The 13,088-nt window shown below is 35.2% G+C and overlaps 1 protein-coding gene across 1 annotated transcript in view; it reads right to left on the reverse strand.

Annotated features, from left to right (window-relative positions):
* The window catches only part of Pip4p2 (phosphatidylinositol-4,5-bisphosphate 4-phosphatase 2), a 53,867-nt gene that overhangs the window by 18,891 nt on the left and 21,888 nt on the right, over nucleotides 1-13,088 (reverse strand). The window contains exons 2-4 of the mRNA XM_048782851.1: nucleotides 5,667-5,815; nucleotides 1,426-1,532; nucleotides 196-319 (exon numbers count right to left, since the gene is read on the reverse strand). Of these exons, the coding sequence (XP_048638808.1) occupies nucleotides 196-319; nucleotides 1,426-1,532; nucleotides 5,667-5,815 (380 nt within the window). The remainder of the gene's footprint in view (nucleotides 1-195; nucleotides 320-1,425; nucleotides 1,533-5,666; nucleotides 5,816-13,088) is intronic.

Below are 13,088 nucleotides of genomic sequence, written 5' to 3' on the forward strand. Positions count from 1 at the left end.
TTTTGTCTAATTCACAAAAGATGCTGTATATCCTAGCTGTGCCTTTGATCATCTTTCTAAATAAGGCTCTTTTTTATTTTGATCAATTTGCTCATGGGCAAACAAACTCTAAGTCTATGAGCAGTTGTGAAATCTATAAGATCATGACCCGCTATTTACAGATTGATGCCCTCTGACGAATGTCCGATTACTTACCAGGAATGTGTTTCCACAGTGTCCACACACCACCCTTGTTCCTTCTGGTTGGATTGGCAATGCAGGCTGAGCTGGCTGCTCTTCAGAAATAAGCATTACTGGGCCAAGATTAATTATGCGTCTACTGTGGAATAAAAAAAGGTAAGTAAGTATTTCACTATCCTATAAATGGGCTAAGGGTTCAACCTACAATATACAGCCAAAAATATGGAATACTATCAGTGAAAATATACTTCTTTTGTAAATTAATGTCCAGTTTTAGAGCCAAAATCACAGAAAGTAGCAATAGTCACAAAAGTAAAAAAAAAAAAAAAAAAGTCTTTTTATGCTTGGAATAGAAACCATGTTATTGCACAGATTCAAATCAATGATCTTGGGAACAATTTAACTGCCATTTCCAAGATTTTATGTTTAAATCAGAGTACAGTTCTTATTCTAGAAGAAAAATTAAGTTTTGTAGAAAACTGAGTAAGTTATATTCTACATCAACAAAAATGTGTATGTCGTAAAAGTATCGAAGTGCTAAGTTACAACTAAACTTCCCTGAGCAATCCAGTATTCTTTGATGCCTGTTTAATCAGAGATGAAAAGAAAGCAAAATGAGAGCCACTTTTCCTTTCTATTTTTCAGACTGTCATCAGATGGGCCTGTAATGATTCATGCAATGATCAAAGAATCAGAAATCACAGAAAAAACAGGTTAAAGTCTCTGTGTGAGTATGTGTGTGCATGTGTGTGTGTGTGTGTGTACCTATGTCTATATCTATATCTGTATCTAAGCATATCCATAATGGCATTTGGCAAAAGCAAATAATTCCAGAATTTATTATATATATATTGTGCTCATCAGAAAGTAATGTAGCATACAATGAGATATATACAATAACAACCAATACATTTCTGGGTTAAAATTGACCACATCAAAGGTAAACCAACTGGTTCTTTTTAAATAGGTTCAATGAGCCATTGGTTTGTTATAGTGCATTAAGTACTTGCATACAAAGAAATCATTCATTGCTCACTCAAAAATATTATATCCTACAAATACCTATGACCATGAAGTTCTAAGCATGTCATTTCATTAACAAAAAGCAAACAACAACAACAAAATACTAATCTAGATGCTATAATCAGCTAAAGGGCAAATACTGTCTAGAACAAAGCCTGGCATATAATGAGCCTTTAATAAATAGTTGTTGAATGAACAAATGAATGAATCTTTATCTCTTACCAGTTGGGTCTCGGACATCCTATTCGCCGAGATGTGTCCTTACAAATGAGGAGACAATTACAAGGGCATCTAACATATTTCTTCCCTGTCGGGGGGTTTTTGATTGGCTACATAAGGGAAGAAAATGCAAACACAGCAAATTAACCAAGATACAGATTGTCAAAGCTTGTTTGTGTTTAATAAGGAAATGATTCCTTCAAAACTAAAGCTCCCCAAAGTGCTACCAAAGTACCTAAGAAAAGGTGATCTGCAAGTGGTTCAAATAGCACACATGTTGGCAAGCACTCTATGATATCTTGGGAGCTGGTAGAGATTAATTTTTAAGGGAATATTTCAAAATGAGTTTGTACTGACTTTTTAATATACGAGGAATATTTATCACACACCAAGAGTTGTTTTCCCTTTAAATTTCACAAGACAAGGTTATCTCTCTTTCTCTCTCTGGCCAGGTGCAAGTATTCATAGAAGATTCCTGCCCCTGTCCAGGAAAAGCAAGCTCAGTAAGAACAATGGGAAAAGTGGAGTTCAGAACACATTTGAACTTTTCTCATTCAATAGAATATAAATGATTAATTTTATGACATAACTTTTTTAAAAATCTTGTAATTGCTCTTAATACTAGCATTTAAAAAAAAACTTTGGAGTAAACTTAAAAATGAGAATAAATAACATCAAAGGAAATATCACTTGCAATAACTTAAGCTTGTTGAACTAAATAATCTATGAACGGAACAGAACATCACTCCTGTAACATTCCTGCCAAAAAAGTATGACCTGAAGCTAATCATGTGGAAACATCAGACAAACCCAAAACTGAGAGACATTCTACAAAATATCTTGCCTGTAATGTTAGAAAAATAAAAGATGAAGAAAGAACAAGTCAGATAAAAGGACAGTAAAGAGATATGACAACCTAATACAACAAGCGATTCTGGTTTGATTCCTGGAGTAGAATATTTTTTTTTCCTCCATAGAGGACTAACAAGACAATCAGGAAAACATGAATTAGGTCAAAAGATTAGATAATATATTGTATCTATATTAATTTCTTACATTTGATTATTTTTCTGTGATTATTTAAGTTAATTCCCTTGGTTTTAGAAAATCTAGACTAGAAAAAATTACTTAGGAAAAGCTAATGTAATATAATGCTAATATTTGGGGAGTTTGTAATTAAGAGACACACGGGAATTTATCATCTACCTACAGATGGCTCCTGAATTTCAAGAGTTCTACTTAATAATTTTTCAGTGGTGTGACAGTGATGTGCATTGGGTAGAAATCATATTTAGAGATTTGAATTTTGATCTTTTTCTGGGCTAGAGATATGTAGCATGATATTTCAAGATGCTGGGAAGAGGCAATGAGCTGCAGCTCCCAATCAGTCAGGCAATCTCAAAGAGAAACAATCTACATTGTACAGTGGACTGTGCAGCTGACCTGGGATGTTTGGTAGGGTAGGTATATTAATACATTTTCAATTGACCATATGTTCAATTTACAAAGGGCTAACTAATACAAAATCCCATTGGAAGTTGAGGTTATATTCAGTATTATTACAAAAATAATACATACTATCATTTTTAACTATTTAAACTTTTTTATGTGTAATATTTTTTAAAAAGATGTAAAAATTTTAAAGTAAATAACCTTGATAAAAATATATGAAAGTTAATAAGCCACCTATGATTTACTAAAGTGTAGATGTAGATAACTAACTCCAAATATCTCAAATTCACAAACATCCAGAATGTATACCTATAATTTCTGAAGTATTGAGAAAAAATAGAATAGAAGAATTAATTTGTGTATATCCAAAATTTGCCATTAAGAAACTGCTTGACAAAGGACAGGATTTTTAAAAAATATCTTCTTCCTATCTCACTTCTAGACTTCAATTCCTTCACTCATGACACCAAGTAACTGAACTAGAAGATTTCAAGCACTAGTGCTCAGTGCTAGCCTATGCCATGTCATGTTCAGTCTTCAGTGAAGAAGAAAAAACAAAAAAACATGTCCTTATGTACAAGGTTAAAGATTCTTACTTAGCAAAATAGATTTACAGGTACCAGGCACTGTGTTAGGCTTTTAACCCCTGCATCCCAACAGCAAGCCTATAATGCAGGAATTGCTATTAATAATGAGAAACCATAGTTTAGAGAAGTAACGTCTCCAAAGAAATAGAGTTACTAAATGACAGAGCAAGGACTCAAACCTCAGGCCTCAGCCTCTGAATCTCAGTCTCTCCATCAGTTACACAGTCATCTAGTGCCACTTTTTCTCCAGGACATCTCAGATTTTCCATTAACTTGTACTAGAAATCATTTCTCCCTTAACCTTTAATTCTGTATTTCTCCAAGTATTGCTAGCACATGTGTGCACACACATAACACACACATGTGCTCCTTACTTCCCAATTCAGTCTGTTGAAAAAGGACATCTATTATTAACCTTAGATTTCTTTCTCTCTTTTTTTCTTTTCTGTTTTTTAATTGGCATAGGTGTATCAGGTTTCTATCAGAGTGGCTGCCATTAAAGAGGACAGATATACTGATACCCCGTTTTAGATGACATGAGGAGAATGAATCACAGTGACACTCAATGGGGCACAGAGAATAATATATATGGGACCATTGGACCATAGCCCATTATATTTGTATTTTCAACCTAGAACATCTCCAAAGAAGCTCCTAATCTCCTAATACTTCTTCATTTAGAATTTAAGATCAAGTCACATTTTAAATATTAGCAAGTTTATACTAAGATACTGCTCAAGGTCTTTTTTTTTTTTTTTTCTTTTTCCTCTTCTGTAATGTTACTGGTACCAAACAAGGCAATCTGATTAAATACTATTCACTCTCCCTGGAATCTTCACAATTGTACTTTACTCCACAGGAGGCAATAATCATGTAACAATTTCAGCAAAATTTCCCTTACATTCAGAGGTAGTTTTCTTACAGCCAAACCCCACTGATCCTGTTGAACTTCACTTCTAAGTAGCCAGATTGATCCTGTTTGCTAAATCTGAGATTCCTACACAAATGACCAAGGCTGTTCCGTTCATCTCCATGAGTTATAAAACTTTATAACTCCCTTTGTCTATTCATTAAAGAACAAGAATTGATATGGGTGATATTAACACTAACATCGAATCCAAGGAACCATTGAAGGCACTGTTATTTTAATTGCTTTTATGACTCACGAGACTCCCAACTCTTACTTTTCTTATTCCACTCACAACTCTTACTCTCTTGCCAACTCTGCAAAGAACACTAAAGAAGTTAATGCTAATTCAATTCACTACTCAGCGTTCAACTTATGAAGAAAACTGCTAGTTTTGTAGGTATCACCAATTTACACAATAAAATTTTTCTCCAAATGACATCATTTATGGGGAAAAAACTATTGACAATGAAATATATTGCTTTATGACTTCAGGTTTTATTTTAGGACTTTCTATCAAACATATGAAGGCCAGTATCCATGATTTGTAGTTTTTGAGACACAATAATCACTAGCTGACTTTTTTAGACTTTTCTAAAGAGGAAAAAAGTGCAAACACCAAAAATTAAACTATTGAATTTTGCAGATTTTGAGAAAGACCAGAATATTTAAAACAAAACCTAATGATGAAAGTAGAAATACATTTCATCTAAGGCAATATATGATTTACCAGTTTATGATGTGAAACTGTAAAATGTTTGCTTAAAATGTATTTGTTCTTCCCAAAGTTCAGTTTTAAAAAGTATCCTTCAAATTTTTTAATATTTCACTGACTTAATATCTAGCAAATGGAATAAAATGTCAAGGTATTTGTAAACACTTTGACACAGATTTTTAATAATAATAACATAATTATAAAAGCTCAGAGAAAATAATACTGACATCCTGCAGACATAAAATAAGTTAAAAATTTTTCTACTTAATAGGGACAAAGTCCACGTTTGCCTTAAAGTCCAGTATATTTTCAATTTTTGTGAAAGCCAGAAGGGATTTAGTTGTGATGTAAACAGATACTTAAGATAATCATAAATACCTGCCAGTCTTGTTTTAGAAAGTAAATTCACCAAAAATATGATTTAACAGGGTTAGCTCAAATAAGGAGGCATCCTTATATGACAAAAGACAGAAAACGACAAAAAAGATCACTCTATTTGTACCCATCCACTCTTAAGTAACATTATCAAAGAACTTCCTTTAGGTAATAATTTATGCTTTTGTTAATGGAAATTCCCACTTACCGTAGCTTCATTGCAAACCGTACACTTAACCACATGCTGGTGAAGTTTGCCATCCAAATTGATTAGCGATTGGCACACGCGGCAGTTGATTACAGGAATACCACTGGCATCCGGGCTGGCAATAGCGGTGTATGGAGGTGGAAGTTCCGCTGAAAAGAAATGAATTGCTGAATCAGAGTTGCTGAGAAATGGCTAGTTTGATGTATAAGCAATAGAAGTAGAAACTATCAAAACTTTCCACCATTTTGTTTTAAAACTGCTCAATTTGCCCTACTTTCAGGGCATAAACACACATGAACTATGTTGTCAAGTAGAATAATACTTAATGCTGATAAAATCTCAATCTTGTTTGCTTAGGTTCTCCCCAATGACCCAACTTCCTTTTACTAACATACACTCAAATCTCCACTCCATTCCTTGGGTAAATTCATAAAGGAGAGCTTTAGGCCTAAACTAAAAATTTCACTATTGATCTGACTACCAAGAAATAAAAGTGGTCACCAAAAGTGAAGTTTTAAAATCACTTATACATGTATATAAATTGTGTACTACCATGCTTTTTTCTCTGTTCTGGGCCCAGAATGGTCATGACAAAAATAAAATGAGAATTTGGAGGCAGACAAGGAGAGACAAAAATAAATCTAGGAAAACTAAACCAATCAGTGGGGAACAAAAATGGAACTATTCAGGCTGGAGATATAGCTCAGTTGATAAAGTGCTCTACCTCACATACACAAGGCCCTGGGTTCAATCCCCAGCACCACAAAAAGAAAAAAAAAATGAACTATACTAATTTCAGACACAAGACAGAAATAAAGTAAATTTAACAATTTTCGCTTCAAATTTCTCTCTACCATTACAGATCTAAGAAATGCACTTAAGTATTTATGGATAAAAAATATGATATTGGTATTAAATATTCCAGCAGAATAATCACAATGAAAAAAATTCGGAACTGATGAAACAAGAGTAGCAAAAGCTGATAATTTATGAATATAATAACACAGAAGGTCGTTTCGTTCATATTACTTTTGCAAATGTTTGGAAATTCCCATAACTCAAAGATGCACATATACTAAGTTTGTCATTGTTTGTTTTGTTGGGAGATTTAAGTGTGATAGAGTGGGTAAAGGTGTGACCTGGTTTCAGAATCAAGTGTGCAGCCTGGATTCAGAATCAAGTGTTCATCTGAAGCATCTATTGTTAGAAAACCAGAGAAAAAGAACCCTGATATACTACTCTAACATGTGATTTCTAAAGGACACTGTCTAATCTCTCTATGTAGACATCTCAGTTATAGGTAGAGAAAGCCCTTTTGATGTAAGGTATTATCTCAGGACATTTAGAAAGGGTCACACCCTTACACATGATTGAAGCACCTCTAAAAAGAACTGATATCTCAAGAAGAGTTTGTAACACTACAAAATACAAGCACAATAGCTAATTATGAAAAAAGCTATTTGTGAATAGTGGTTTTTGTATCCACTGTATTAGATTCTGAATTCTGTAATAGTTTAAACAGCATCAAAGCATAGCACAACATTTAAAATCTACATATTATCATGAGGTATTCTTGGGGTTCATCACACACATTGTTTTTCAGACTGCAAAGGATTAGCAACAAGTGTTATTCATTCAAATGATTCATAAGCCAAATTTCTGCAACAGCCAAGGCCCTGAAAGAGGCCACTTTGAAATGATAATATGCTTACATTTCTGGGAAGCTTACACCAGAACACTGCCAAACACTGAATTTGAAAGAAGCTATACATGCCTTAAATTATAAAAATAGCTTTAAATCCCTTGAAAGAATGTGAGGTTGATACAGAATAACCTGTAATATTAAGAAGACAAAAACAGGTTAAAGAAACAATGAGTCAACAATACATTTAAGATCTTGCAATTTGCAGATTGCTTTATCATATCTCAATAAAGAAGCCATTATTCTGGGGAAAAGAATACATACGTCACTAAAAATTCAAGACACACTGACTCATTTCAAATAAATATTAGCATTATTAATAAACCTTAACTTCCTCTCTTATTTTTCCTTTGAGTTATAAAGTAAAATGAACTAGTTCTCCAATAATCTCAGAACTCTGTTTTTCATACAGCATAGAACAGAAATTTAAAGTCAGAATGATTTCACTAAAAAAATAATAATGATAATAATAATAATAACAATAAAGCCAAGTACACTGGGGGTGAAGGGAGGAGTTAACACATGGCAAAGACATCAAAAGACAGTAAAATCCATCTAGTCAAACAAACAAAAAAATTGCTCAAAGCATCCTTCTAAGAAAACTTCAGACGGTGATCCTAAGAATCATTTGATTTGCATCAGACTCTACAAAACTTTGTGGACATTTCCTGTAAGATTAGCACTACATAATTTTAAGTCTGCCAAAACAGAAAAGCCTTTAATGACAAAAGGATGTTCAAATCTACTCTTTTGGAGACTTTGGAAATGGAGAAAGGTGGATGGGATAACCAGGAAGGAGTGGGAGTATAAAATGGGAGAGACCTTAAGCCCCATGAGGCTGAGGGCATGCCTGGCACTTGTCATAATGCCTACTCTATCACAGATGGTTACTAAATATTTATTGAATGATTGAGTGAATCACTGAAATTCTTCAGACACATCTATTGCTTTTCCAAAAATAACACTAAGAATATTACAACTAGTCTCCTTGTAGAGGAGCTGAGAACCTAGCAGAAGAGGGCAGCTTGACTGAAAAATATGGCTGCCTCCTCCATGGAAGAATAATTTTTCAAAATGTGCACTGAAAGAGGTGAGGTTGACAGGGGATGTTGGTCTGGCTGACCAGACACATGGAATCAATCCAAGAGATCAATAGAATGACAGATGTTGTAGCCTAATTGCTCCACTAAACACTGCTTCTAGGCCTTCCATTTCAATTTTCTGCCCATTACTTCAGCATTAAGACAATTTAGAGATATTTCTTATACTGGCCCTGCCCTACCACTAGGACTTTATCCCAAGGAAGCCTTCACCTATCTTCCCTTGTAAAGGACTTGTAATTCCAGAAATTGCTTCCAAAGTTATCAGACCTACAATAATCAGCAACTGAGATCCTTTCATGTTCTATGTTTTCACTTTAAAACAAGGCAACAGATCACCAATACAGTCCTATTTAAAATTTTTGGCACTAGGTGGAAAGTCCACTGCAATCTCAGGATTGGGTATCACTAGACAGGAAAGATTCACAAAATTTTTCATTTTGAAGAGTCTTAATTGTTAATTAAACAATGGTCATTTTTTTTTCTATGGAAGTGAATAAATCTTAATAAATAAATAAAATAAATGAAAAAAAAAATGTTTTCCTCCCTATGAGTAGTGTTTGTTAGATTAATAATCCCTTATCCTAAAACACTCCCTCAAATCTCCAGAATTGTACAATGTTAGACATTGAAGCAATCTTAGGAATTATATTGTCCAATTTGTTTATTTTATGGAAAAGAAACTAAGCCCAGAGCCCAAAGTCCTGACCTTCTAAAGGTTACACAGACATTCAGCAAAGCCAAGATTTGACCCCTGCCCCAGAGATCTCTGCACAGCGACCACCTCCCTTGGTGAGTAATGACTTAACACAGGGAGAAAGTGAGAGGACTAACGAGACTATTCTGTAGAATCAAGCAAGAATTCAACAGTGAAGGTATCTGAAAAAAAATCAGATCTGGAAAATCAGAGCCGGGGGGCTGGGGGGGGGGGCGGGAATGAGCAGAGTATGAAAAAAACATCATGTGACAATGAAAGTTCATTGAAAAACTGAGACTCATAAAAGAGGCAGAATGAACACATATGGATCCCAGGCATTCACAGTGGTCTTCCTAAAACACTGAAAAGGAAACATTACTATTCCATAAACCCACAAATGATCAGATTACATTTTCCCATCATCACAAACATCAATATAATTTATCTATTTCATGCCAAATAGCCCCTTCGTCTTGTTAATTCATCCTGGGATATTAATCTATAATTCATTTTTTCCCACAGATACATCCTCCAGCATTTTAAAGGTAGAAATACTTTTGTTGGGTTGCTCTCAACCTTATTAGTCTCTTCGATGGCAATATTTGCCAGTTTAATTCACTTACTTCACTTGTATACTCTCTATATTCAGCCCTCCAGCACTTGACAAAGTGTATCAAAAATGGAAAAATGGCATCAGATTAAAATGAGAGATATTTTAGGATTCTGTTATAGAAGGAGAAGCCTGTGAGGAAAACCTGGCTTTTTTCCTCCTCTAGGTGACTGAGTTGTAAATTCCATATTTTTTAATTGTTGTTGTCCCCTCAGCCGCAGTAGTGGCAGCTGTTTTCTTTCTTTTTTTTTTCTTTTATGTTTGTATTAGTGAATTATAGTTATACATAATAGTGGGGTTCATTTTGACATAATCATATATGCATAAAATATAATTCACTCCATTTCAGTCCCCAGTGCTTTCTCTTTCCCTCCCTTCCTCCCTCCCCCCATTATCCCTCCTTTACTGGTATTCCTTCATTGTAGGAACTCATTTTCCCTTAGGACCTTCGGGATAGTGTGGGTTAGAGATGAAGTGAGTTTGGCCACTATGGGATAGCTATTCTAGTGGCAGACCTTTCTAGACCAGCTTAACACAGAGAACAAAAAGCCTAGATACTCTTCTTCCCCTTTTCTGAAACCAAAGAAATTAAACTATCCCAAGACACTCTGGGGTTCTCTTAGACCCATGACTCTCTCAGGAGGATCTACCTAGCAATACTCAGATTAGAATGTAAATGTGCTAGGGATCAGTTTCCTGATCCTCAACTCCAAATCCACCCTTCTGAATTCTGCTTTGGAAAACTGATGCCGGAATACTGCAAACCATGCTTCAGCTTCACCAGGTGGATACTGGTAAGCCATTAACAGAAGATAGAGCCTGCAAAGTTGAAGGAGGAAGAATAGACTTGTCCCTTCTATTTGTTGCCTGTTTGCTCCCTAGGAGCTTCCTATCTACCTGTTGTCTATCTGATTGTCACCTCAAGAGTACTACTTCATCCTGGCAGTAGCATTTTGTTTCCATAGCAACACTGAATCCAGTTCCCAGTTTTCAACATTTGCCAGAACCAACTTCACAGTGTCCCCTCCAATAAAACCCCAGTAATAGCTAGCCAGTTTTCCTTCCTCAAGTGTACAGGTGTTTCTCAAAGAAACCAGAACCAGCTGGCAGGTGCTTCATCAGAAGTCAAGTGACAGCTCTGTAGGATTCCTCCTCTAGGTGACTAAGTTGTAAGTTCCAATTTTTTTTTATTGTTGTTGTTCTCTCAGCTGCAGTAGCAGCAGCTTCTTTCTTTTTTACTTTTATGTTTGTATTAGTGCATTATAGTTACACATAATAGTGGGGTTCAGTTTGACATAATCATACATGCATAAAATATAATTCACTTCATTTCAGTTCCCAGTGCTTTCTCTTTCCCTCCCTTCCTCCCTCCCCTCATTCTCCTTCTTTTACTGGTACTCCTTCTATTTATTTATTTATTGTTTTTAATTGGTGCTTTATAGATATACATAAAGATAGAATCCACTATGGTATATTCATATATGTACACAGCATAATTTCATCAATTTTACTCTACAGTTCCTCCCTTTTCCAATCTCTCTTCATTCCCCCTCAATCCCTTTCCTCTACTGATCTTTCCTCTATTTTACCAGGACTCACCCCCTCTCCTATTTCCCCCTTACTTCACTGTAGCTTCTGCATATGAGAGAAAGCATTTGACCTTGATATTTTGAGTCTGGCTTATTTCATTTGTCATGATGTTCTCCAGTTCCACCCATGACCAGTGAATACCATACTGTCATTCTTCTTTATAGCAGAGTAAGACTTCATTGTGTCTATATTCTGCATTTTCTTTATTCCTCTGTTGACAGGCACCAGAGTTGGTGTCATAACTCGGCTATAGTGATTGCACTGCTATAAACATTAATGTGCCTGTACCACTATAGTATGCTGATTTTAGTTCTTTTGGATAAATACCAGGGAGTGGGATAACTGGGTCATATGGTGGTTTCATTCCTATCTTTTGAGAAATCTCTAGATTGCTTTCCAGGGTGGTTGTACTATTTGCACAAATATTGCACCAACAATATATCTGTGTATCTTTTCCCCTACATCCTCACCAACATTTAGAATTATTTATATTCTTAATGATTGCCTTTCTAACTATAGTGAGATGAAATTTCTATGTAGTTTTTATTTGCTACCTCCTCATTGGAATGATATGTTTACATTTCAGTTACCTAGTTAACCTTATACCTAGTTAACAATTCTTTACATTAAATTCTATTGTGTGGTTTCTCTCTTCTGATCAGGTCCTTCCTGATATAGAAGCTTATATGGAAAGTGATCCCAGGAAACAAGGATGGCACTGAAGGAGTGGTTGGGTTAACTTGAGCTTGAATGTCATGGGGAACTTCCTACCAATGGAAAACAGGATGGTAGTAAGCCATAACATATGGTGCTATCCTGCTGAATCAGGTTTTACTTTGTATCTGACTGTGATTTTATGACTCTTTTACTGAACATGAGGCTGTAAAAATTACTACATGGACTACGATGTAGATGGATCCTCATGAATGCACTTGGCCCTTACCAAAAATAAATAAATAAATAAATATAAGGCTTAAGTCTTTGAACTCTCTATTCAAGTCATAGTTAGAGAACAAAAGAACTCTGAGCAAAGCCTTAAAATTTATCATATATTTCTAATTAAGAGAGGGGTTATATTGTTGGAAATCAAACACAAAATTTCATTTTTGCGAATTAAAAAAATTATCATGTCAGGTAAATATCCACAGCCTTACTAAATCTCTTATTGAAAGCCAGGCCATCGATTGCAAAGAGGTAGAACTGTGGACATTGGAATGAAGCCAATCAGAGTGGAGAATCTTAAATCCCTGAGTCACTCTGAGATTCTCTTCCAAGTAGAAAATAGATTTCCCTCTGTATCTGAGAAGTCCAGTCTTCCCTTTCTGGAAAACTCTGTAATGACCTCACTGGGATAGTTGCTTTAGAAGAAGATGGCCATTTTCCTTAAGATCCATCATCAAGACCTTTCGTTGGGTTTGGGGCTGGGGCTGGGGCTGGGGCTGAGCGGTAGAGCACTCAGCTAGCACGTGCGAGGCGCTGGGTTCAATCCTCAGCACCACATAAAAATAAATAAATAAAATAAAGATATTGTGTCCAACTACAACTAAATATATATGGAAGGGTTGTAGTACTCAAATAAAATGCTAAATTGTGCCAAAAAGATGATGTCAACAACTTTCTTCTTCTCTGACTTTTGCATTTCTTACCAGGCAATCTGTACCTTAAGACTGTATTTCACCATAGCACTGATTTATATTCATTCTCTCACTTCACCTATTACTGG

Source organism: Marmota marmota, unplaced genomic scaffold (assembly GCF_001458135.2).
Source record: "Marmota marmota marmota unplaced genomic scaffold, marMar, whole genome shotgun sequence".
NCBI lineage: Eukaryota > Metazoa > Chordata > Mammalia > Rodentia > Sciuridae > Marmota > Marmota marmota.